A 27,723-nucleotide genomic window follows, 5' to 3' on the forward strand; every position below is an offset into this window, starting at 1 on the left:
CTATCACCTAATTTGGAAAGAAGTATAGGATTATTCAAGAATCTATTAAACTGGATAAATATTTTAACCGTCCCTGATTACAATTCTGAAGGTAGTTACTATCAATGACACTTTTAGGCCCTGATTATGTTGATCATGTTGTCAGCAAAGTGCTTTTGTGAACCCTTCTCAACTATCTGGGAACACAAGAAAAGTTGTGGGTCTACACAGGCATTACAAATGGCACCTAAGTTAGAAGAGTTAAAAACAGCCTATTTTAACCTCCCTAACCCTGCTGCATGAGTAACTGAATTCAGCTCTCCTAACCTCAGTACTTAAAAAAGGAAAAGGGGCCAGATTATTGAAAGCGGTGAATGAACAGAAAAAGAAGTCACACCAACTTTCCCAAGCCCCATCTTCTCTATCTCTTTTTCCAAGGTATAAAACTTGTATAGCTTGGGTACATAAACTCTTGAAAAAGATAAGACTGATGAAAGATGCAATTTTAGTGACATATTTTGGGTAATGATTAAAGAGTTCCAAGACTGGGTCACAGGACATGATCCAAACAAAATGTGTGCCACTTGCAATGGTCAGACCTCTTCTCAGTCCTTGCTTTCTGTCCATCAAAATATGACCTTCTCTAAAGGGTTCCCATCTCCCAACACTGTTGTATCAACCAGGGACTTCTCATTGGCTTATTTATGCTTAAAGCCCAACAACAAAGAGGGAGGGGCTACATTTTTAATGTACTACTGGCCTAACAGTTTTATTACTCTATGTTGCTTAGGAGGATAAAATATTTTTTATACCCAAAGGTGATAACAACTAGGAATTGAGTTATTTTAAATAGGAATTAAAACATTCATTAGGAATTAAAAGAATTTCAGTCTTCTCTTTAATTCTGCACTTCAACTATTTCTGAAGTTTCATATCTCAGGATCTGAAGGTATAGAGTAAGATGCTCTATAGTATTGAAGTTATAGAGGAAGATGCTCTATTCTCATGGAATGAGTTAGAACAACCCTGGATAAACAAAAAAGCTCAGAAAGAATAATCATATCCTATTATTACATTGGAGTCTCTTCAGTAACTAAGCCCTCTTTAGTAAAATACTAGAACCTATGTCAATGTGGCAACTCTATGTTGACAAAAAAACCATAAAGTGACTTTTTATACAGATCCCCTTTCCAACAGTAGTTAAAAAGAATGTGGGCTTTGTAGGCAAACCTGGGTGGGAAAATTGTTTCCACCTAATTCTCCCTTTGTCTCCTTAAAGCTTCAGTCCTCAGAAATGAAAAAAAAATTTTTTTTAAAGAAATGAACAGGGAATACTAATATCTACTTCACTTGAGGATTGTGAAGATTGAATAGGATAATATATGTAAATCACCTAGCACATAGTGAAGGTTATCAAAAAAATACTAGTTCCTTTCTCTTCTCCTTTCCCCACCCACACTCAAGTACCTAATTTACCATGAGGGAATCATACAGACAGTGGAAAAAATAGAAACCATTCAGATCTGATATCAGCAGGTCCCACACTATGGGTCTGTCTTGACAGTAGTTTGGTCTTTTGATTTTCCTACAGAAATTTTCCTCTATTTTTTTAAGTGTTTCGTCAGTAATAATAAGTGGCATTTTGTAACTCTGTATATGGCACAGCTATAATTCAGTAGAGCAATCCAAATAAAACTAATTTTGAAAATAGATACTTCTGCAACTATCCTACCTCTATTTGAAGACATGTAACTATCTCATTCATTTCAAGTTTAAATCTATCCTAACCATCTTAATAAATCATATTCTTTACAGCGTGATTTTTTTATGCTCTAGTTTACATTGAATATCAGCACATAAGGTGTGCTTTAAAAAAGGTATAATAGAATGAGAATCAATTCTTTCAGTCCACATTGTACTATTAAGTGAATTCATAAATTTGTTTATTCAGCCAACAAGTATTAATTGAGAGTCTGCTATGTGCCAGGCATTGATACACCATTCCAGGGTATGTAGTTGCAGCTATGTATTTCTAGATTTGATTTACGATGCAATATCTAAAGCATGTTCATAGTTTAATCTAACGAATATTGCCGACCATGATTCTTCTTGTTCTTAACAACAATAGTAATAGCATGTGTTGAAGACTTAAGATAATGCCAGACACAATGTCAAGTGCTTTACCTCATTTACTCCTCATGACATTCATATAAGATTGGGATTATTATAATCTCCATTTTACCAGATGAGGACAAGAGTTGTGGAAAGGCTATGTAACTTGCCCACAGCAACTCAGTTAGCAACCAAGAAGGCTAAAATTCAAGTCAACTCTGTCTGACTCTATAATCCATGCTCTAGAATCTAAACCAATGCTACCCAAAGAGTGGTCCTCCATAGAATGACAGCATCAGCAGCACCTGGGACATTGTCAGAAATGCAAAATCGACAGAATCAGAATTTCTGGGAGTGAGGCTCAGCCATCTATGTTTTAGCTAGCCCTCCATGTGATTCTTCTGCATGCTAAAGTTTGATAAGCACTGCTCTAAACCACTTCATTGTACACACTATTCAGTCTTCCTAATTCATAAATTATTAATGGTGTTGGATCATATCACTGCTCACTTGCATTTGGGAATATTTAGCCTTCGTCAAAGTTGTCCTTTTAAGTTGGATTCCACATATAGTTAAAATTCAACTCTGTCCTATAGCCTCTAAGCAGAGTGACTATTCAATTTCCCCAAGACATCCTATTTAAGCCTGTTATTATGGTTTAATTGTTAATAGTGGCCCCCTTTACTGTCAGAAGGGCCATGGTTTGGACCATAAATTATATGGTGGCACTAGCTATACAGCACTCCTTTCAATGGCTGCCACGCTCTCCAACCTCATGTCCTACCACTTACACCCACCTCCACCATCTTTATACTCTACTACGACTGCCTTCTTTCAGTTCCTTAGAAATGTCAAACTCACTTGTAACTCAAGTACCTTGTTCCCTCTTCCTGGAAGAAGCTCTTCCCACAAATGTCAAAATGATTTGCTCCTCCTCTGTGGCATACCAAGGGCAAGTTGATAGGAACAGTGCACCCTGCATACAGGCAATTTCAAGAGGTGGTATCGGTAAAGAATTTTAAAACAATAGTAAAACCAACCAAAAGCCATTCTATTTTGTAGGTCTCATTATGCACCAGCAATTCTAAACAATGTCTGAGATAAAATACTGGACATTATTATTTGTCTTTTAAAAAACATTTTATTCTACATGGACATTAATTCGGAGAACTACCAGTTATTCAGATGGCTCCCAACACACACAGGCACAGCTATCTCAAGGATATATTCCTAACAGATTCAGAATAGCTGCAACTCATTTCAGGAACAGTTTGTCTCCAACTTACATATACACCTGTTCCTGAGCTTAAACAATAGATTTGAAATAAACTGTCATAGCACAGTAATTGTAAATATGAAGAAACTTAACTTATTACTTCATATATGTGATTTTAAGTGATCTTTTGGAGTATTTATTAGAATTTAAGATTTAAAACATATGGAAATCCAAGGGACCAAAGGAGCCAAAACAATCTCAAAAAAGAACAAAGTTGAAGAACACTTCCCAATTTAAAGCCTACTACAAAGCTACAGTAATCAAGACAGTGTGGTTCTGGCATAAGGATAGACATAAAACAATGGAATAGAATTAAGAGCCCAGAAATAAACTTTCACATATATGACCAACTGATTTTCAACAAGGGTGCCAAACTCATTCAGTGGAGAAAGAAGAGTCTTTTTTCAATAAATGGTGCAGAGACAATTGTATATCCATATGCAAAACAATACATACACCATACACAAAAATTAACTCAAAATAGATCAAAGATCTAAACATAAGAGCTAAAACTGTAAAACTGTTAGAAGTAAACATGGGTGTAAATCTTTGTGTCTTTGGATTAGGCAATGGTTTCTTAGAAAAGACACCAAAAGCACAAGCAACAAAAGAAAAACATAGATAGATTGGACACCATCAAAATTTAAAACTTTTGTGCATTGAAGGACACCAATAAGAAGCTGAAAAAGACAACCCACAGAATAAGAGAAAATGCTTTCAAATCATTTATCTGATGAGGCAATTGTATCGAGAATATAAAAAGAATGCTTATAACTTAATAATAAAGAGACAGATAACCCAATTTTAAAATGGGCAAAGGACCTGAGTAGGGGTTTCTCCAAAGAAGATACACAAATGGTCAATAAGCATATGAAAAGATGCTCAATATCATCAGCCATTACAGAAAATGCAAAGCAAACCACAGTGAGATACCACTTCACAGCCACTAGGATGGCTATAGTCAAAAAGACAGATAACAATTGTTGGCAATGATGTGGAAAAATCAGAACCTCAGAACCATCATACATTGCTGATGAGAATGCACAATGGCACAGCCACTTTGCAAAATAGTCTGGCAGTTCCTCAAAAGGTTAAACATAGAATTATCATATAAGCCAGCAATTTCCATTCCTAAGTATATACCCCAAAGAAATGAAAACATGTCCACACAGAAATTGTATATGAATGTTTATAGAAGCATTATTCATAATATCTAAAATATGGAAAAAACTCAAATGTCCATCAGCTGATGAATGGATAAATAAAATGTGGTATATCCACATAATGGAATACTGTTAGTCAACCAAAAAAAGAATGAAATACTGATATATGCTACAATATGGACGAACCCTGAAATCATTAGGCTAAGTGAAAGAAGCCAGCCACATACTACATAACTTCATTTATATGACTGTCCAGAATAGACAAACCTATAAGGACAGAGAGTAGATTAGTTTGCCTGGGCTGCCTCCAGCCCTAGTTGCCTAGGCTAGGAGGAGATGGGAGGAACGGGGAATGACTGTCAAACGGTATGGAGTTTCTTTCTGCGGCAAATAAAATGTTCTAAAATTGTTCTGGTAACACTTCACAACTCTGTGAATATTCTAAAAACCATTGAATTATACACTTCAAATAGGTGAATTGTATGGCATGTGAATTATATCTCAATTTTTTAAAACTTGTTAAAAAAAAGATTTAAAACAGTGAAACGATGCAAACGGCAATGTATATTGGTATGTTATTTTGCATTTTTTATTTAAAAATGCAATGATGTAATTAAGTACTAATTTCATTTTTATACAATTATGCTTATTTTATTTTTATTGGCTTAATAATATATACGAAGTTCAATACTATTTTTTGCATTATCTGTCTTTCTCCTGGACATTACTGAACTATCATTCTTTAAATTGCATGATTATTACAAAAAGTAATTTTGTCACAAAGAAGAAGTGCTGTTAAAAATGATCCATACCAGGCATCAAATATAGTAGGAACACCACTGTTCCTCCTTATTATTATTTGCTCCAATACCAGCATTTCAGAGAACCTCCCTATCCACCCTATTTTAAAAAGACACCACTCCTCATTCCCAAATTTCACTTCCTACCACCTTACCCAGGTTTTATTTTCTTAACACATGATTATCTGATATTATATTATGTGTTTATTGCTGTCGGCTTCAAAAAGAAGGTTAGTTTAATAGGGATTTGTATGTCTTGCTTATTCCAGTATTCTCAATGCATAGTACACATTTAAAAAATTTTTGGTGAAAACGTAACACTAAAAATTATATCTACTGCTTAAATTTCTTCTCTTAAAGGTCTATATACATTTTCTTTCCAAACAGTTTCTGTGTTTTTTATATTGAGATGAAAACATTGATTTTTATCCTCATCCTGTTTGTCAGTGTTTCCTGTATGGCTACTGTACTCTGCTGAGCACTTAAAAGATAATCTGGACATTCAAAAGTCTTCAGTCTAGTTCAAAATTCAAAAAAAAAATTATGTATGGCATTTTATACCTATCTTCAATAAACTTTATGAGCTGTAATTCACTCAATTTCAAAATGTCCCTTTCTTTTAAAGTTACAAAGAAAACCCCACAAAAACATAATATTTTTAAGGCTAATTAAGCTTAGATTATCCCAGAATTCATTATCTCTAGTCTGGTGATAAAAACCAGCCTCCTTCATTGTACCTAAATATTGCTGGGCTTTGTTAAATAGACCTCAAAACATGTCTGAAAATCTGACAGATTTTTATAGAAACCACTTCTTGGAGCCTAGATTTTTTTGTTGTTGCTTTATCTCCTTTTCAAAATAATAGTTAGATCTTTAACACAAATCAGAACTCTTATAATATGGTTCAATATGGCAACTATTTAGGTAGACCACAGGTCATATCCTGTCCTTCCCAAAATGTGACCAACAACACATACACTTGACCACTCTGTTAGCCTAAAACCTTGTATTAGTCATAATCTGGGAAATGAGAGTTTAAGCAAAGAAGGATATTACTGTGTGTACAGGATGTTAACATAATACTCATTATAGAAAAGGCATCTTAACAGAATGAAATATCCCAAGATCCTTATGAACAATAAATTCAGTGAATTTAGATGTTTGTTTATGGATGCTCAACTACTTAACCAAACTAAAGTTTGCATTGCAGAAAGAGTCCTGATATCTGGAGTCACGGAGGATGCCTATGTTCAAATCCCCAGTCTACTGCTTACTGGCTGTGTGACCTTGAGCATGTTACTTTTCCTCTGTATACCTGTTTTATCAAGTTTCAAAGTCTGACAATAATAGTACCTTTCTCAACGGTGCCCACTGTGGAATCAATACACATGGAATACATAGCATAGCCCTTGTTACATAGAACACTATCAATATATGTTAGCCTTGTTTTTTAGGTTGAAAGGAAAGACATTTAACATTAAAATCTTAGCACTAATACATCAATTTAAAATAAAAAAGATATGATCTCATAAATTTTAATATAAATTAGTAGGAAGATAATTTTAGCTTCAGGTTTCCCATAAATTATTATATTTTATTTGTGCAAAGTAAAGACTTTCTGAAGTAAAAATTTATGCAAAGCCTAACAGATACAAAGTTATTTTCTTACACTGTTGCAAACTAGAAGACAGAAAGGGGCCCATGGGCCTTCTGCTAAGTTTAGACTAAAAACTTGTTTTAAACAGTCACATATTTCTTCATTAAACTGTTTTTTTTAATGGCCTTTTTGATGACTGCCAGTTCCCTCCACAGGAAAAAAAAAAAAAACTTCTGACCTGTGAATTAATTTTTTCAGTCCAGTAATATCTTTGAATATATTAACAGAGTGTCATAGACCAAGCAAGAAATTGATTAGTTGTATTTTCTAATACATCTGAATGAAATATTAATGAATCAACTTCATCACTAAACTTCAAAGGTTGTCTTCATTGGCAAAGAAGTCTAAATATTGTCTGCCAATTCAAGTTCCTTTCTGAGAGTAAGGAGGGTTGAATTATCCTTATCCTGAAACCAATTGAGTTTCATTTTCCCTTTACCTGTGCGAAAGCTAATCAAGTTATCTGGTAAGATTCTGCAGTAGCACTACCCATAAAATTATTTTAAGAACTCACTACTTAGAGCAATGACTATAAATTACAACCCAGCACAGTATTCATCTTCATAAATGGACACTGTTTATTTTTCCTTCCCCATTCATTCTTTATTTTATTTTCCTTCAAGTAATGAATACATCTACTCATCAAGCTCTCATCTTTTGTAAACAGACCTCACAGATAATCAACTCATCAGTTAGTTACAAATCAGTAAAGAGATAACCATGAGTAAGTCTGTAATGTTAGTGCAAATACTCTCCAACTATCTTTGCTTTGTGTAAAAGAGCATTTTTTCTCCTCAAGCTTTTAGTTTTTGGTGGAGATCAACCAAAATTATTTCAAGAATACACACATCGAACACTCTATTACCATTGTGTCTCTCCAAGTTAGTGAGAGGTACATCAAGCCTAACAGGAAACAAGATTAATCCCATCACTGAATGTTGGAAAAGGAGATTTTATTTTTATGTGCAATTTTTGGAGGGATTCAAAGAAGAAAGTGAAATACCAGTTTTAACTTTAAATACATCCCCAGAGCTTTGGGGATTTTCATATCATAAAATTAAAATTATAATTGGGATTTATTGGTTCATATATAACATTGTTTTCCTATTAAAAATTTGTCTTCAGATTCAGGTGGTCTTTTGGTTTCTTATTTATTTCTTAATCATTTGCTCATGTGGTTGCTGATATAGCATAATACATACAATTTTATATACCTGATTTGAAAATATTTTTATAGCTGTTGCTTTTACAGAAGACACTTTTAAAGAAAGTTGAGGAATAAAGCAGCTAATGATATAAACTAAATATAATTAATAAACTTTTATGTTTAAAAGCAATTAATTAACTGGGAAGTGAATTAAAGAAGCTACAAAAACTTTAGCTTTAATCCTCACAGGTTCTTATTGTGAATATTTGTTCTGTTGCATACTTTTCTGTCAGGCAAAGTCTCCAAGTTGAGACTGGACCCCTGCCAAGTTTCTGGAAATCGATTGTTCAAAAATCTTAATTATAAGAAAGTAAACAAAGAGCTGGTTGAAGCAGTGCAGAGTTCTAATGAGTTAATGTAAGAAAACTCGAGCAAAGGCAACTCTCTTCAAAGCCAGCAGGCTCGGCTCTGACAGTCATCCATCAAACTGAAGGTCTCCCTAATAAATGCCAATTATAGGGCATATAGGCACAAACGTGGCTAGCATAAGCCATAGGATCATTTCCTTCCGAGAAAATTAGGGACCAAGAAAACACCCAGGCAGTGCAAACAACTGGTTCGCCCGACAGTAAGGCTTGCTCCTGATCAGAATACTAACCCAGCATTATTTCTCTCTCTTTATTCAACTTTTCCAAAGTTCAGAACCACACAGAATTTTGTTTGGGGTTATACAAATTCCTTCACAATTTGTATAGAAGTCTAACATAACTTTTTAAAAGCCATGACATGCCCGTAATGTATACAGAGTCTCTGACTTCCGCCGTAAGCGAGGCTTTTTCCTAACTTAATCATACTCAAATTTCACCCCTTTTAAAGATCCTGATTCAAAAATGTTCACTCATTCTCCACAGTCCACAAATTTATACCATCTCTTCCTGTGGTATTTTATGTGCATAAATTAAAAAAGAATGGCCTCCAATGAGGATTTAAAGGTTGAAAAAAAATCATAGATTTCTAAATTTAGTTTCATTTTTCTTATTTTAACTCTCAAAATAAGTGCACTAACAAAACATATCTATTTTTCTACACTCATGAAATAATCCATTCATGCTAACCTTATTACCTAGAGGTAGAGCTGGATGGACTCAGATAGGAAGTTACATTCTAGGCTTAGCATTTTACCACAATGTCACCCAGCACATATGAGAAATAAATATGAGAACTGTTTAGAAATTTCTAGAATATGCCCCACTGGTACATTAGCTTTTACTGGGGAATTCACGCCATTATATGAATCCCAGCTTTCAAAAATGTTTCTCTGTTCCCTTACTTATTATCCACCTGGCCAGGCACTGAGCCATCCTCAAATAGTTTTCTGTCACATTGCATGTTATCAGGGGAGGGGAGGGAGCATGGCCACAGGTCTTTTGTCCAGAAGCTAAAGCCCTAAATTTCATAATGCAACACCATTTCATTAATGAACAGGTGGGTTTCCAAAACGAAGGGCTGTATCCTCCTATGATGACAGAGATAATTAATGGAGTAAATGAAAACATTCATGTTTGATATTTTTATGCAAATAGATTAAAATAGCCTGCATTAGTCCCAAATTGATGTCTTATCTAATTGCCCTTTAAAGTGACATCTTCCATCACACACACAGACCCGTGCTAAGTTCATTTATTTCCATCTTGCCTGAAATTATGATGAATGGTCTGAGCTCCATTCAATTATTTAAAATGTGCAAAGAAACAGAAACAATGAAACTGGCAAAGCCCTCTACATTCTTAGGAACAATTTAGGCTAATTAGCATCAACTTCTCCCCCATTCATCATACCCCTTTAGAAATATAAACAAACTGTCAGCTCTAACCTAACAAACAGATCACTGAGCTACTTAACACAAATTATTCTTACATGAAAAGCTCCTTCTCAGGCAATATTCTCCTTTAGGGCATCTGGGAAGCTGAGCTATTAAAATTGAAGACATATGTTCCAGTTAAACTCAACTCCCAGATTGTAATGATCGCTGTTGTGACAGTTTTCAGTCAGCATAGTTGCTGCTGGCAACATAGCCCCAAGCTCCAGCAAAACAAAAGTCAAATGGAATGATGCAAGCAGAGCCCCTGGTGTTGAGGACGCCTCCTAATCCTAACCTATCACGATTTAGTTAGTAGTTCTCAACTCTCGTGATTTGTTGCAGCTCCAAGTTTTGCTTTGTTTGGTTTGGGGGCAATAAGGGAGAGGAAGGTAATAAACGTAGTCCATGACAAGACTGGATTTTATCATTCGTTATTTTTCACTACATCCTATGAGGCTGGTGTTACTTTCCTTTTCAATTGTTGAAGCCGACAGATCTTGGCCTCTCATTCCAGAGAAGAAGCTAGAGAGGAAATACTTGGAAGGATCCAGATGGAGAGAAATGTAGCTTTCCAATAGGATCGTCCCCTCAAATGGACTACTTAGAAACTGAATTCTTTCCTTTAATCTAAAGGGAATAAAACAAATTGTTTACTTCTTTACATACTAGAACTATGTGGTTTAATCCTTGCCTTGATATTGGACCAAAATAATATTTTCTTCCTTCATTTGTTTAAATGCAATCATACGCATATAAATACATTCATACATTATTTTCTCTCCCCAGATTTCCCACTGAAAGCCTCAGTAAAGCAAGGAATACAGTCAGAAAGCTGAGCAAAATCTTCACAAACTAACTGATAAAGTAGGCAGCCACGAGACTTCCTAGTAGCAAGGTAAACCACAAAGTCCTTCAAATATGTTCCTGCTCTTTAGCATCCTAGAGACATAAGCCTTGATGTTACCTTTAACTACTACAGTAATAGTGTGAACCCACACCCAGACCAGCCAACACGGTACTGTGTCTCTACCTTATTGTGGTACCTGAATTACTGTTATTTGCTATGGTGGATAGCTGTTGCCAGCATCCATCTTCCCCCTCCCCTACCTACCTAGATCTCAGATTTCCCACTCATGCCATTTATGTATGGCTGGCTCTAGAAGTGGGTCATTAGCTTTGAAGCCACTTAGTGCCTGCCATCTTCTTAGCCAACGTGATTCCTTTAGGGTTGAGCACATGACTCAGTCTGAGGTAATGACACATGGAAGGAGATATTTGCTGAGCACTTCTGGGGAAAAAATCGTTCCTCTCTGTGGGCATTGGTGGGCACCAGCCTCAGGATGAAGCAGGCACTACTAAAAGCAAAAGAGAGAAATGTAAAGAAACTTGGTCCCTTGGTGATACTGTTGGGCTACTGGAAAGAGTCTCACATTTATCCCACCCTATTTTTCAATTTTTCAATTAAATAGCTACAAAAATAGCCTTCAGTGTTTAAGGTACCTCAAATGAAGTTTTATTTTTCTTGTACCCAAGAGAATCCTGATATATTTACATGATAGTTTTACCCACATCCCCCACTTCCCTGCTGCTTAACAAAAACACACAAAGACCAGATCATTAATTTCTTAAATTATCTTTAAAAAAATTTTTTAATTAGAGAAGTTATAGGTTTACAGAAAAAATATGTTAAAAATACAGTGTTACCATATACCCCCCTTTTGTTGACACTTTGCATTAGTGTGGTACCTTTGTTACATTTGATGAAAGAATATGAAAATTATACCACTAAATATAGCTCATAGTTTGCATTAGGTATATTTTTCCCAAGATATCACCCTATTATTAACATCTTGTATTAGTGTAGTACATTTGTTATAATTCAGGAAGGAACATTTTTATACTCATGCTATTAACAATAGTCCATTGTTTACAATAGGTTCATTGTGTGATATAGTCCTATATTTACCTTTTAATTTTTATTTTAGTAACATATATATGACCTAAAATTTCCCCTTCTAACCACTTTCACATATATAATTCAGTGCTATTAATTACATTCACAATATTGTGCTACCATCACAAACATCCATTTCCAAAACTTTACAGCCAACCTAAATACAAATTCTGTACAAATTAAGCATTAACTCTCCATTCTCTACCCCCGGTAACCTATATTCTAGATTCCAACTCTGTGAGTTAAATCTAATTATATAATATCAGTGAGATCATACAATATTTGTCCTTTTGTGTCTGGCTTATTTTACTCAGCACAGAGTCTTCAAGATTCATCCAAGTTGTAGCATATATCAAGACTTCATTCCTTTTCAAAGCTGAACAATACTCCATCATATATATATATGTTAAATTTTGTTTATCCATTCATTGGTTAATGAACACTTGGATTGCTTCCATCTTTTGGCAATTACGAATAATACTGCTATGAACATTGATGTGCAAATATCTGTTCGAGTCCCTGCTTTCAATTCTTTGGGGTATATACCTAGTAGACAGATTGCCAGGTCATATGATAATTTTATACCTAGCTTCTTTAGGAACCACCAAACTGTCTTCCACAGTGGCTGCACCATTTTACATTCCCACCAGCAATGAATGAGTGTTCCTAGTTCTCCACATCATCTCTAAAACTTGTAGTTTTCTGTTTTTTAACAGAAGCCATTCTAGTGAGTGGAAATGGTACCTCATTGTGGTTTTGATTTGCATTTCCATCATAGCTAATGATGTTGAGCATCTTTTCATGTGCTTTTTAGCCATTTGTATATCCTCTTTGGATAAATGTCTATTCAATTCTTTTACCCATTATTAACTGGGTTGTTTGCCTTTTTATTGTTGAGTTGTAGGATTTCTTATATATTTTGGATATTAAACCCTTATCAGATAAGTGGTTTCCAAATATTTTCTCCCACTGAGTAGGTTGTCTTTTCACTTTCGTGATAAAGACCTTTGATGCACAAAAGTTTTTAATTTTGATGAGGTCCCATTTATCTATTTTTCTTTTGTTGCTCTGTGCTTTCAGTCTAAAGTCTTGTGTCTAACACAAGAGCCTGAAGATGCTCCCCTACATTTTCTTCTAGGAACTTTATAGTCCTGGTTCTTATATTTAGGTCTTTGATCTGTTTTCAGTTAATTTTTGTATATGTTGTACGGTAAGGGCCCACCCTTATTCTTTTGCAAATGGAGATCCAGTTTTCTTAGCACCATTTCTTGAAGAGACTATTCTTTCCCATTTGAGTGGACTTGGCAGCCTTGTCAAAAATCAATTGGCCATAGATGTGCAGGTCTATTTCTGAACCTTCAATTTGATTTCACTGCTCTATATATCTATCCTTGTGCTAGTACTGTGCTGTTTTGACCACTGTAGCTTCGTAATATGCTTTAAAGTCAGGAGGTGTGAGTCTCCCAACTTTGTTCTTTTTTGAGATGTTTTTGGTTATTTAGGACTCATTCCCTTTCCAAATAAATTTGATAATTGGTTTTTCCAATTCTGCAAAGTAGGCTGTTGGAATTTTGATTGGGATGGAGTTGAAATCTGTAAATCATTTTGGGTAGAACTGACATCTTAATGATATTTACTGTTCCAACCCATAGACACGGAATGCCCTTCCATTTATTTAGGTTTTCTTTGATTTCTTCAAGCAATGTTTTGTGTTTTCTGTGTGCAAGTCCTTTATATCCATGGTTAAATTTATCCCTAGATACTTGATTCTTTTAGTTGCTATTGTAAATAGAATTATTTCTCTTGATTTCTCCTCAGATTGTTCATTTCTAGTATATAGAAACCCTACTGATCTGTTGTTTGCTGTTGTGCAAAATTTTCTCCCCAGCTCCTATGATTTGTTCAAATTCTCTCTCACTCAGTGTCCCCCTTTCCTTACATTTTTCAGTTCTGGGACCTGCCTATCTTAAAGCAGTTCAGTCCCTACACTCCGCTGTGTGTGTGTGTGTGTGTGAGGCTTTTCTGCCTCTGATTTCTTCCTCATTAGGGATCTCAAGGTGAGTCAATCCAGAAAAGACCATTTTGCATATAGGTGGTCCAACCAACAGAGTGCATGCACCTCTTGCCAACAGTTCTGCCTCTTCTCCCTTTCCCCTGGGGGCTCTTTCGTATGCAGTGCAACTCATTGGCTTGTGTTCCACCCTGGGTCTCCATGGACTTGGGGACCTGTCCTTGGATATGCATGGTGTTCTAACCTGCTGCTGTGAGTGACTCGATGGTCTGCATCCATGGCAGGAGAGACCCAGGCCGGGCTGCTCTGTGCAACTCCAAAGCTGCAAAGGACCAAGTGAGGTAGCGGTCCAGACTGGTGGGTCCAGGATGGAAATTTCCTACCTGGTCTTGGAGATTATATTTCTTTTTCTTTGATTCAGCATTGGTGGAGTCATTCTCCAGTCTCTATCATTCTCCAGAGTTCTAAGCAAGTAGGATTTGTCCTTTTATTAGCTGGTTCTGAGGGAATACTTTTCCAGGGAATGTTTTATGTCACATGGTGATGATGTCACGCTCTTTGAATTATCTTTTGCTCATCTTTTTATATACTCTTTACTTCCTGGCATCATGATTTGTACATGGCAGTTAATAAATATACTGAATTGAATTAGAATAGAGAGCACATTCTATGGATGTGATCATAAACAATATACCACATGAACCACAGAATGGTTAATCACAATGGCTTTCACATTGCTGCCTACTCATGAGAATATTGTTTTAATTACATTTCCTCTAAAGTAATCATTGCACATTTTACACATCTGTACCATAGAAAACTAAGCTCATAATATAATCAATCTAGGATCATTTTTATTTTTGCAAGTAAAATTGCAAAGATAACGCAATCTTGTCTTCTGCTTACCCCACCAAGTAGGATAACTTTGGAATACTTTTTCTTCAATATCCCTGACTCCAGTTTCTCTGGATTGGGATAAAATGAATAGAGTTGAATGTTACCCAACTTCATTCATAAATGTAAAGTAATATGCCAACATTTTAAAGTTTTTGTTCAGTCTTTTATTTCTTTATGGGTGGTTTTAGCAGCCATGATTATTTGTGGATGCAAAACTGTGTGTATAATAAATTGCAACTGCAATTGACTAACCTCAGAACAACTGACAAGTGACTAATGATTCCCACAGGTGGTCAACTGCTTTGGCAATTAGCCCACTGTGGGCAAAATTCATTGCATGCAAGAAAGAGGCTTCCTTTTCAAAATATCCACACCTCCTTTTGGAGGATGAAGGAAGGGGAGGGGATTTTAAGGGGAAAAAAGATGAGAAACTAGTGGAAAAAAGTAATGGATTCTTCAACAAACCATTTAATCTGTATTTCTCTCCCAAAGGGATGGAGTTCTACCCCCTCTCCACCATTACTGCCATCCCCACCAAAAGACCAGTAATAACTGATTGGTCAGGCCTTCCAGCTAAACATTTATAATAAATCTAAGATCATCTGGCATTAACCCATATTTTCTCTTTAGTTTTTTTAATGAATTTCATGAATGTCTGAATGATACTCTCTAGAAATTTTGAGACTATATTATCCTGTTCCATGGAGCAGATAGCAAATAGCATAGAAGAGTTATGTTTAATGTATATTTTTTCAGTTGTTTATCTACTGTTAGACAGTTTCATTTGCTTCCTACTAAAATTTCCCTAAGCCTTAGATAACATCACTACATCATATCACTGTGAAATTTAGATTTTAAAGATTTTTTTCCTTAGCAGACTTCAATCAAGAATTCAGCAATTTTTCTAAAGATCTACGTAGCCACCCTATGATCAGCCTCTCTGCTCACCAGAGACAGGTCTCTTGGACAAAGAGATTAGTAGCACTGCAGTAATAAAACACAAAAGGTACTTTACACACCAGACTTGGAAATCTGGGGACTCTTCATTACCATCCAGCTAAGATGATGTCTCTTAGTATGGAAAAGACTAAAACATTTGATAATGCCCAGTGTTGGGGAGAATGGGAATATTTAAGCAATCTGGTACACTGTGCTGAGAACAAAATTAAAGGGAAATTTTGTAACATCTATCAAAATGCAAAAACCAAATTTGTTTGGCCCATAAATTTCTATTCTAAGTAGTTATCTTACAGATAAACAAGTTGTACAAACATACATAACACTAAAAGTTACACATATATACGAATATACACAATCACACACAGATACTCAGACATACAAACATACACAAGCACGTGCATCTTGATGAGTATACTACATTCTAGGGTGATAACTGCATGGTTGGTAATAGCAAAAAAAGTGGGAACAAGCTAAATGTTCATCAGAAGTGACTGACTGAATAAACTGTGGTACATCAAAAGAATAAAGTAATACTAGTGCCTCTTTTTAAAAATAAAGCATCTCTATATATAGGAATATTAAATATGTGTCCAAGATAGACTGTAAGCTCTATGAAAGTGGGAATTTTAACTATTTTGATCACTGCTATATCACCAGGGTCTAGAATAGTGTTTGGCACATATGAACTCAATAAATCTTGGTTGAATTAAAATTACTATATTACTCAATAAAAATAAATTGCAAAAAGGGCATGAATTAAAAAGATATAAATGAACAATATCTTGACCAGGTGATCAAAGCTAGCATCACAAATAAGAAGCATATGGACACCGCATGCCTCTGATTATGATATCGTGAGGACACATCATTTATGTAGTATTTCACCCAAGAATGCACAGTCAGTAGCTAATCATGAGGAGATATGAAACTCAAAGTGAGAAACATTTTATTAAAGTCTTCAAAAATGTCAGTGTAATAAATGATAAAGAAATGCTGAAGAATCATTGTAGATTAAGAGGGACTAATTATACACAACTAAATTCAATACCTGTAGATTAAGAGGGACTAATGATACATGGCAACTAAATTCAATACATGTAGATTAAGAGGGACTAATGATACATGACAACTAAATTCAATACATGATCCTAAACTAGAGCCTGTTCTAAAAGGGGAAAATAATGTGAAGTACATTGTTGGGCCAATCTTATAAAAGTATTGTATAAATAATAAATTTATTGAAGATTTATTAAAGTTGATAACTGTACAATGTTATGAATGTCCTTATTCTTGGGAAATACTCAGTAAAACTAGGAGTTAAGGGCTATGATGTTTGCAACTTACTCTCAATTGGTTCAGATAAAAATAACATTAATTGATAAAAAAATGGATGCATAGAGATAAATAGATGATGATGATAGATAGATAGACAGACAGACAGGACAAATGATAAAGCAAATGAGGCAAAATGTTAACAAGCAGTGGTCTGGGTAAAAGTTTCTTTGTATAATTCTTACAACTTTTCTGTAAGTTTGAACTTTTTTCGAAATAAAAAGTTTTTTAAAGTACACACACATACATATATACAATTTCTGGGAGTACACACCAAAAAATGTTCATAGTATCTACTCCTAGGGAATGGGAAGGGAGGGTTTTGGCAGGGTGGGCTGGAGGGATGGGGATGGGGTGAAAGGATTGTTGTTAGCTTTCATTTAATACTTCTCTACTGTCATAATTTAACATGAAAATATGTTACTTTTGTAATTAGAATGACTAATTTTAAAACAGCAGTGTGGAGTCATAGCAAATGTGGTCTTTGGAGACAGACAGACGGTGGCTGGAATCCCATCAGTGCCTACTTGACTCGTGGTGTGGCTTGGACCAAGTCAAGTAACTTTCCTGAGTGTGGAATTCCTTAGAAGGCCTGATTTCTAGTCACAGTTCTGCCACTAACTCACTGGGGGACAGCAAGCGGTCTTTTCACCTCCCTGGGCCTCAAGCCTTTTGTCTATAACAAGAGAGAACCCAAACACGAACTCTTTCAAGTCCATTTTTGCTACAGAAGAAGTCTGGTTTTCCAGGATATTCTCTCCTTTAACAGGAGGAGTTCTTCTCAGTTTTATTATTCACATGGAAAACAGACGATTTACCATTTTCTGGGTTAATGATTATAGCTGAATATGATTTAAAATATTTTAAACATTTGGAATTGAGGTTACATTGACTTGTAATAATTTGAGCTTCTTCAAAGTTAGGGCTGGAGAGAATGACGTCCTCTTTCTGCTCCTCCCCTCCTCCTTACCTTCCCCATGGGGCATTTCTCAGCCTTTTCTCTGTGTTTCTACCTAAAACTCTCTCAGGTGAACATCAGAGAGCTCCTAACCTAGCAGGGCCCTGTTTTCACTTTTCCTTTCCCCTTAAAGTTTAAACCTTCACATTGCTGAAAGGAAATTTGATCCATATGCTTCTGAGTAATTTACACTTAACCCATCAAAATGTTCCATTGTAGCAGTCATTTGTTGTCCCAAGAATTCTCTTGAGTCTTTTTAAGGCCTTTTATTCTTAGCAGTCTCAGTTTAGCTATAATAAATGGAATTTGAACACTGGAAGAATAATTTTTTTTATCCTTATTATTTCTCAGTCATTTGGTAGACTTTGTCAGTCATTTGATAGACTTTGGCAGGCCTTCTTTTTTTTTTTTTAGGTAAGAAAGTCCTTGTCCTAAGATGCATTTTCTTTCTTTCAGTTACATAATAAGGGTTTTAATAGCTACCATTTATTGTGCATCAACAATAACAGGCTCTGTATTAGAAACTTTGTATGTATCTTCTTTAACCCTTACACTGAGGTAAACATAATTTTTTTCCTACTTTTACAAATTCAGAACCCAAAGCTCTGAGAGATTAAGTGATTTGCCTAAAATCACATAGCTAATAAGAATCTAGGTGTGACTAACTTCAAATACTGCCCTGTACTCTTCCTAAATTAAATTAAAAAATAAATTCCAACTTCCATAACTGGAGGCCTTGCTAGCAGGTCCTCCCACCCTTGTTCTTCTACAAATTTCTATTCATGACAGCTCAAATGTCACCTCCTCTCTGAAGGTTTCCCTCCTCTTTTCTATCTTATGCATCCTTCATTGTCACACATATATAATAAAATAATATAATCATATTTTTCATGTCTGTTTTCTTTTTAGACTATGAACTCTTGAGTTCAGGATTTATGTCATATTTTTGAGCCCAACCTAGAATAGGTGCTCAACAGATGTCTGTAGAATTGAGTATCTCTTACTTAAGATTGAGATGGAAATGTCATTCATTGATTCATCATTCATTCCAGGCACTGGAGATGCAGCACGTTAAACCAAGCAGATCACCTCCCACACCTGACACCACTCAGGTTGGGGCCTACCTCTCTACTGCCTCTTGACTGACTCTGTGTATTGTCTTCGTAGCACAGATCAGTGGAGTATAGCTGTATATTGGAGACATAATGCAATAGTCAAGTGAATGGACTCTGGAGTCAGCCCTCCTGACTATGGGCAATTTACTTAACCTCTTGGTGCCTCAGTTTCTACAGGAATGGAAATGACAAAAATAATACCTGTCAAACTGGGTGATTGTAGAACATGATTTATATTGTACACATTACACATAAACTTAGAACAGTACCTGAAACACAGTTAAAACTCAATTAATTTTAATTATTCTTATCATTCTCTGTATCACCCTGCCCATCTTTTACTCTTTCACTGCTAGCCAACTTAATTACAATTACATGAATGAATTACAATTCATTGTAAATGAAGAAATTAGATAAATGATGAACATAATCATTTTGGAAATACAATACCTTTCTGAAAGGCTTTTATCATGTACTGTGATACATGATAGCAAAACATGTGATAATTTTTATACAAAACATAATTAAATGACCAGACACTATCTTGCTTCCATAATTTCTCCCAACACAATTATACCTCTTCTTTTCCACCTTTAAAATTTTCACTACTTTAACTCTATATTTTTATTTTTCTCCTCCCTTACTTCTTCCAAGTCTGTCTAATTCTGTGTGTCCATGTATAAGTTTACGAAACCAAGGTCATAAACTCAATCTCTTTGCAGGTCAGTCCGTTACCTGTTTCATGACTGCAAACTATATTCCTAATCCTGGCCAATATTACCAATGAAAACCATTTCTCACAAGAGATGCCAGTGGGTGAAGGCAGATGTTCCATGTTTTAAAATCTCAGATATAAACTCTAAACTAATATCCATATAAATTTAACATATTTATATACAAAGACTCTCAATGTAATGTTATTTTAATTGTTAAAAGTTGGAGAAAAAACTAAATGTTCTATAACAGGAGAATAGTTTAATAAACTTTATAGTTGTAAGATGTGATTTAAAATTCTGGTTTGCAAAGATTTTTAAGTGCGTTACAATATAAAGATAACTTAAGAAGCAGAATACAGAACTGTATATTAGCATGAATTTTAAATATGCTTATATAAATACACATATATGTATTAGAACAAGAAACAGAAAGAAAATACACTGAAATGTTATATCTGGATAATGGAATGAATTATGGAAGATTTTTATTTTCTTCTTTATTATTAGCTACCCTGAATAGTATAAGTTTTTATTTTATTCACTGTTTGCTTTTATTGGCTATGTATAATTCCTTCATGTTTCCATTTCCTCATCAGTAAAATGGGGATAATGAGAGTGAATACTTGCTTTACAAGTATCATAATACATCAGTAATAGATGCAAAATTACTTAACAAATCTGACAGGAATCTTTAAATATTACATATATCTTTATTATATGTATGAATTATAGCAGTTAGGACTGAAACTTTTACTTTGTTTGAAAGGAATAAAAAAAAAAAAAGGTAGTGAGTGTGTATGGTTCTTTCTTCTGGGACTTTGCCCATTTCTTAAGATTTCCTGCTCTTTCACCTCTCCGATTTGTGGCACTGTTATACTGGGAAGACTGAGGATATATGAAGAAGGATGTTAGCTTAAGACAGGACATAGAAAAGGGACCAAATAAAAAATTCAGACCTGAGTGCCAGCATTTTAACTGCTCTGATCCATCATCTTGGTCAACTTCCAAAAGAACTGCAGGTGTGCTCTCAGAAAGTGAGTTAATCAAAGTCAAACAATAGTGTATAATAATAAAGAAGTTAGTGTAATATTAATTCCAGCAATGCTTGTAACTAGTGGTTAAAGAAAAATTAAGTCTCTTCCAGGTAAAACAGAGCATCCCCATTGAGAAGGAATGTGTGCTTAAGGTGCTATGAGAAAAAAATATACTAAAAGTAACAAATATTTTATCCAGCCCTCACTGTCAGTAAGAAGGAAAATTAGTGGCATGGAAGAGATATGCACATCTTTTCCTCTTCCTAAAGGATAAGGGAATAAACTGGAGGGATTATGCTAAATTACGGGGAACAGAAGTTTCTGATTCCTGGCTTCCAAACTGATCTGATCTCTTAACCTACTGAGGGATCCTAATTACCACAGGAGCTTCTATAAGGGACTTAAGCAATATTCCAGAATATTTTTTTGGTTTCAGAATAAAAACAGTCACCACAGAGTAACTGCTACATTTCAGGCTCTGAATAAATGTTACTTCATTTAACTCTTTCAACATCACAAAGCTGACAGGAAGCAGAGCTGGTGTTCAGCTCCTTATAGGGTCCATGGCTCCTACTTCAAATCTTGAAGCCTTTCCCCTTGCTGTCTAGACGACCAACTAGGGTCTTCATGCTGTTTTGCCTACCAAAAAGCTCCCCACCTCATAATGGAAAGACTTCCAGTGTTAAAATATCACACCGTTTCTTTGATCTCAAATCAAACACTGATTATTTTTGAGTTGTTGATATCAGCTGGGTATTTAAATATGATCCACATTTTGATATTACATTTGACAATAAAAATCACAAAGACATAAATGGGGGGGGTGAGGGTGAAGCATAACTTTTCACTGTCCATTGAATATTTGAATCATAGATTCTAACCCAAGAAATGAGAGCTGAAATTCTGATGTCTGGAAGGATTATATGCAGATATGCAAGTTTAGTAAAAGCAACTGCCATCACATCACTCAGTTATAAAGCACTTAGGGAGTACTCGCTGTTTGCCTGGATGTATTCAAGGTATTTACCATCCACTCATAATCCTTACCAGGTGTTCTGGTTTTCAAGAGCTGCTGTTAAGTAAAATACCAGAAATGGATTGGCTTTTATAAAGGGGATTTATTAGGTTAAAAATTTACAGTTCTAAGGCCATAAAAGTGTCCAAACTAAGGCGTCAACAAGAGGATACCTTCACTGAAGAAAGGCCAATGGTGTCCGGAACACCTTTGTCAGCTGGGAAGGCACGTGGCTGGCATCTGCTGGTCCTTTGCTCACAGTTTCAAAATGGCTTTCTCCAAAATGTCTCTGGGCTTCTGTCTCTCTCTTAGCTTCTCTCTCTGAGCTCCTGTGCATCCTTGCTTGTTCTCCCAGGGTGTTTCTCTCTAAGTGTCTGGGGGTCCTCTCAGCTTCTCTGGGGCAAACTCTGGACTTCATCTCTTAGCTTAGCATCTCCAAACATCTTTCTGTATGCATCTCTAAGAGCCCAGATCTGTGTTGGCTCTTAGCTTCTCCCAGGGGCAAACTCTGGATTATGTATTTTAGCTTCTCTCCAAAATGTCTCTCAGCTTCTCTGAGTTCCTTGTTTCTATGAGCTCTCTTAAAAGATTCCAGTGATCTAATTAAGACCCACCCTGAATGAGCGGGGTCCACCCCTCCATGGAAATGATCTAATCAAAAGGTCTCACCCACAGTTGGGTGAATCACATCTCCTTAAAAACATTCAATCAAAAGTTTCTACCCAAAAAGATCGGATTAAAAGATCATGGCTCTTCTGGGATCCGTAACAGTTTCAAACTGGCACAGGCAAGCCAAAACTGATCCTAACCCAAATATTTTAGTCCCTCCCACCACCACCTCCTTAAAAGGTTGATGCCTCGCTTGGGACAGAAACAGGGCTCATGCAGAGAAAAGGACCACTTTTGACTTTTCTACCTCTCATGTCCCATTCTCCCTGCACTCAGGTTAAGTCACTGTATCAGGTGAAGTTCCGTATCAACTGGGAAACTTTCCTATACTTTAGAAATGGATCCAATGAGGGTTCTGAAATAGTTTACTTCTGCTATTAAATCAGAACAGTTACTTACGTTAAGTTATTTGATTAAAAATGTGTATTCATTTTAAATTTTACGTAAAATCACCTCATAGTTAGAAAACAACCTTCTCTCAAATCAGCACTTAATAGGAAGGAAAAAACAGGGATAAATATTTAAAGCAAATAGCAACTTATTTTTTTAAGTATATATTGTTTTTACCAAAAGCCACACTACTGACAAGCATTATTTTCTGTCAAAATAATATGAAAATTATCATACATTCCTATTACTACTTCTAAGATAGCAAACTTGGTCCCTACTATGTGTCACGTACTGTAACATCTTTAGATGCACTATCTCACCAAATGTTCAAAAACAAATGATGGAAGTATTATTTTGGGGGCTCCTTTTATAGATAAAGAGACTAACGCTTAGAGAAGTGAATTATCTTGCCCAAGATCATTCAGTTTATCCACAGTGAAACTAACTTCAGAGCTCTCTGTCTCTTAACCATCACTGCTGTACTGACTTTCAGTGTTCTAGGCAGTCCATGAAGACAACAGCCTGCCCATTTTGTCCATTTGTGTTCTCCTGCACATTAGCATAGCCAAAGAGACACAGCTGGTGCATGCTCTCAATATATATTGGTTAAATGAATGTATGAATAAGAGTCATTCTCAGTCAGGTAATTATTATGATCCACAAGCATTTCCAGAGATGCCCATTCTATCTATTGTCCTTTATATTCCTCCAATCATTGGCATGCCCACATTTTTAAACATTCGGTCCAGAACAAAATATTATAAAACCAGATAAAAGCCAGAGAGAAAATGAACAAGTCAAAAATAAATGAACAATGTTAAGTTGCACTTAGCTCTTCAATCTAAACAAGGGTTTTTATCTGAGGTCAAGGCAAGTAATTAACGATGCCAAGGACACTGACCACTGACAGAAGGCAAAAAAAAAAAAAAAAAAGAGGAAAGTAAGTCAAACTCTAAAGCACAGGAAACAGTTGGATTTGGAATCACTCACACACCAAATAAAACAGATGATGAACATCTCTGTGAACGGACATCAAATCAGTGATGACTATAGTCAGAGGTGGCCTATCTGAAGATGATGTACAAGGCTAAAGGGAATGGAGTGTCCAATCCTGAAGGTGGAACAGAAGTTCAAAGTGTTCTGGTAGGGCTGGAGAAGTGGGCCATTTTCCTCACAGTCGAATTGCCACAATGCAAATTGCAGGAGAAATGCCTTTCTGCATGTCTCATATTTCAGATTGCAATTTTTAATTTTATTTTTAAATTTAAGAAAGAAAAAGGAGGGCCAGTGTGGGATTAAATCAAGGCTATCCATTCCAACAGGCAAAATCAAATATCTTGAGTTATTAAAATTAAAAAACAAGTAATGTCAAGCAGAGATTACTTATCATAAGGAAAGATAAAAAGTTCTCTTAATAGAATAGAATAGGTAGAATTCTATTTGCAGAATTTAGAAAATGGCAGTTTATTACAAAGTCCAGCATTTCATTGCACAGCCAAAAAGCTGCAAGATGAGAATCAGCTTGCTAATTCTGTCCTTACCATGTACATACTAATAATGCCATATATTAAGACAGTGATAAGTCTGTGTCCTTTAATAGCATTACCAAAAGCACTAGATATTATATATTCAAACTATACCAAAAAGTAGACAGTATTCAAAGGTTTGATTCAGAAGAGTGCTCATGGAACAAAAAAAAAAAAATGTTCTTAGCTGAAAAGTATAAAATGTTTATATGAAAGCTTTTAGCTTTTTCCAAAAAAACAGAAAAAAATTGTCAGGGTTAACATTAACATTTTATTTACCAAATATGTATAGTGCCAACTAAGTGCTAGGCACTATTCCAAGCATTTTTTTAAATTCATTTTATTGAGATATATTCACATACCATGCAGTCATACAAAACAAAGTGTACATTTGATTGTTCACAGTACCATTACATAGTTGTGCATTCATCACCAAAATCAATCCCTGACACCTTCATTACCACACACACACAAGTAACAATAATAATAATTAAAGTGAAAAAGAGCAATTAAAGTAAAAAAGAACACTGGGTGCCTTTGTTTGTTTCTTTCTTTCTTTCCCCCATTTTTCTACTCATCCATCCATAAACTAGACAAAGGGGAGTGTGGTCCATATGGCTTTCCCAATCACATTGTCACCCCTCATAAGCTACATTTTTATACAATCGTCTTCAAGATTCATGGGTTCTGGGTTGTAGTTTGATAGTTTCAGGTATTTACTGCTAGCTACTCCAATTCACTAGAACCTAAAAAGGGTTGTCTATATTGTGCGTAAGGAGTGCCCACCAGAGTGACCTCTCAGCTCCTTTTGGAATCTCTCTGCCACTGAAGCTTATTTCATTTCCTTTCACATCCCGCTTTTGGTCAAGAAGATGTTCTGCATCCCGCGATGTCGAGGCCAAATTCCTCCCCGGGAGTCATATTCCATGTTACCAGGGAGATTCACTCCCCTGGGTGTCTGATCCCACGTAGCGGGGAGGGCAGTGATTTCACCTGCCAAGTTGGCTTAGCTAGAGAGAGAAGGCCACATCTGAGCAACAGAGGTATTCGGGAGGAGGCCCTTAGGCACAATTATAAGGAGGCCTAGCCTCTCCTTTGCAGCAACAGTCTTCCCAAGGGCAAGTCCCGTGATAGAGGGCTCAACCCATCAAACCACCAGTCCCCTATGTCTGTGAGCACATCAGCAACCATCTAGGTGGGGAAGCCCAATACCCCTGCATTCTCCACAAGCTCCTCAAGGGGGCTCTGCACATCTTTTTGTTTTGTTTTTTTTTTCTTTAATTAACTTTTTTTTTTTAAATCAACTATGTAAAAAAAAAAATTTAAAAAAACATACAATAAAAAAGCATTTCAAACAAACCATAACAAGGGAGTAAGAAAAAGACAACTAACCTAAGATAACTACTTTATTTCCAACATGCTCCTACTCTATCCCAAGAAAGTAACCTAACACAGTAACATTTCTGTGAACTTGTTCCTACCATACCCATCAGAAATTAACAGAACATAGTCATTCCTGGGCACTCCCAGAATGTTAAATTTACCCACGATAGCTTATCTGTTCTTATTGGGTTATCATTCCCCCTTCCTTAATTGCTCTCTATCACTAGTTCCCCTACATTCTACATTACAAACCATTTGTTTTACATTTTTCAATGTTCACATTAGTGGTAGCATATAATATGTCTCCTTTTGTGACTGGCTTATTTTGCTCAGCATTATGTCTTTAAGGTTCATCCATGTTGTCATATGTTTCACGACATCATTCCTTCTTACTGCCGAGCAGTATTCCATTGTGTGTATATACATTTTATTTATCCACTCATCTGTTGAAGGACATTTGGGTTGTTTCCATCTTTTGGCAATTGTGAATAATGCTGCTATGAACACTGGCATGCAGATATCTGTTGGTGTCACTACCTTCAGATCTTCTGGGTATATACTGAAAAGTGCAATCGCTGGATCGAAGGGTAACTCTATACCTAGTTTTCTAAGGAACTGCCAGACTGACTTCCAGAGTGGCTGAACCATTATACAGTCCCACCAACAATGAATAAGAGTTCCAATTTCTCCATATCCTCTCCAGCATTTGTAGCTTCCTGTTTCTTTAATTAGTGTGAGATGGTATCTCATTGTGGTCTTAATTTGCATCCCTCTAATAGCTAGTGAGGCTGAACATTTTTCCATGTGTTTCTTGGCCATTTGTACTTCCTCTTCAGAGAACTGTCTTTTCATATCTTTTGCCCATTTGATAATTGGGCTGTCTGCACTATTGTCACTGAGTTGTAGGATTTCTTTATAGATGCAAGATATCAGTCTTTTGTCAGATACATGGTTTCCAAAAATTTTTTCCCATTGAGTTGGCTGCCTCTTCATCTTTTTGACAAATTCCTTTGAGGTACAGAAACTTCTAAGCTTGAGGAGTTCCCATTTATCTATTTTTTCTTTTGTTGCTTGTGCTTTGGGTGTAAAGTCTAGGAAGTGGCTGCCTAATACAAGATCTTGAAGATGTTTCCCTATATTATCTTCTAGGAGTTTTATGATACTGTCTTTTATATTGAGGTCTTTGATCCACTTTGAGTTAATTTTTGTGTAGGGTGTGAGGTAGGGATCCTCTTTCATTCTTTTGGATATGGATATCCCACTCTCCCAGACTCATTTGTTGAAAAGACTGTTGTGTCCAAGTTGAGTGGCTTTGGGGGCCTTATCAAAGATCAGTTGGCCATAGATCCGGGGATCTATCTCCGAATTCTCAATTCGATTCCATTGATCAATATGTCTATCTTTGTGCCAGTACCATGCTGTTTTGACTACTGTGGCTTTATAATAAGCTTCAAACTCAGGGATTGTAAGTCCCCCCACTTAGTTTTTCTTTTTTAGAGTGTCTTTAGCAATTTGACGCATCTTCCCTTTCCAAATAAATTTGATTACTAGCTTTTCCAAGTCTGCAAAGTAGGTTGTTGGAATTTTGATTGGGATTGCATTGAATCTGTAGATGAGTTTGGGTAGAATTGACATCTTAATGACATTTAGCCTTCCTATCCATGAACATGGAATATTTTTCCATCCTTTAAGGTCCCCTTCTATTTCTTTTAGTAGAGTTATGTAGTTTTCTTTGTATAGGTCTTTTACATCTTTAGTTAAGTCTATC

At 35.7% G+C, this 27,723-nt stretch overlaps 1 protein-coding gene across 7 annotated transcripts in view; it reads right to left on the reverse strand.

Annotated features, from left to right (window-relative positions):
• Positions 1-27,723, reverse strand: part of SLC25A21 (solute carrier family 25 member 21) — a 489,133-nt gene that overhangs the window by 394,392 nt on the left and 67,018 nt on the right. For 4 of the 7 annotated variants that reach the window (XR_005216541.1, XM_037834868.1, XM_037834861.1 and 1 more), the window contains exon 1: positions 10,052-10,412. The exons of 2 other annotated variants lie outside the window; for them this stretch is intronic. Coding sequence is in view for 3 of the 5 variants with exons in the window: in XM_037834868.1 (XP_037690796.1) it covers positions 10,052-10,124 (73 nt within the window). In the remaining 2 variants the exon portion in view is untranslated. Of the gene's footprint in view, positions 1-10,051; positions 10,413-27,723 lie in introns of those variants that run through there. One more of the 7 variants, XM_037834866.1, reaches the window with a different exon arrangement.

This window comes from Choloepus didactylus, chromosome 4 (assembly GCF_015220235.1).
Source record: "Choloepus didactylus isolate mChoDid1 chromosome 4, mChoDid1.pri, whole genome shotgun sequence".
NCBI lineage: Eukaryota > Metazoa > Chordata > Mammalia > Pilosa > Megalonychidae > Choloepus > Choloepus didactylus.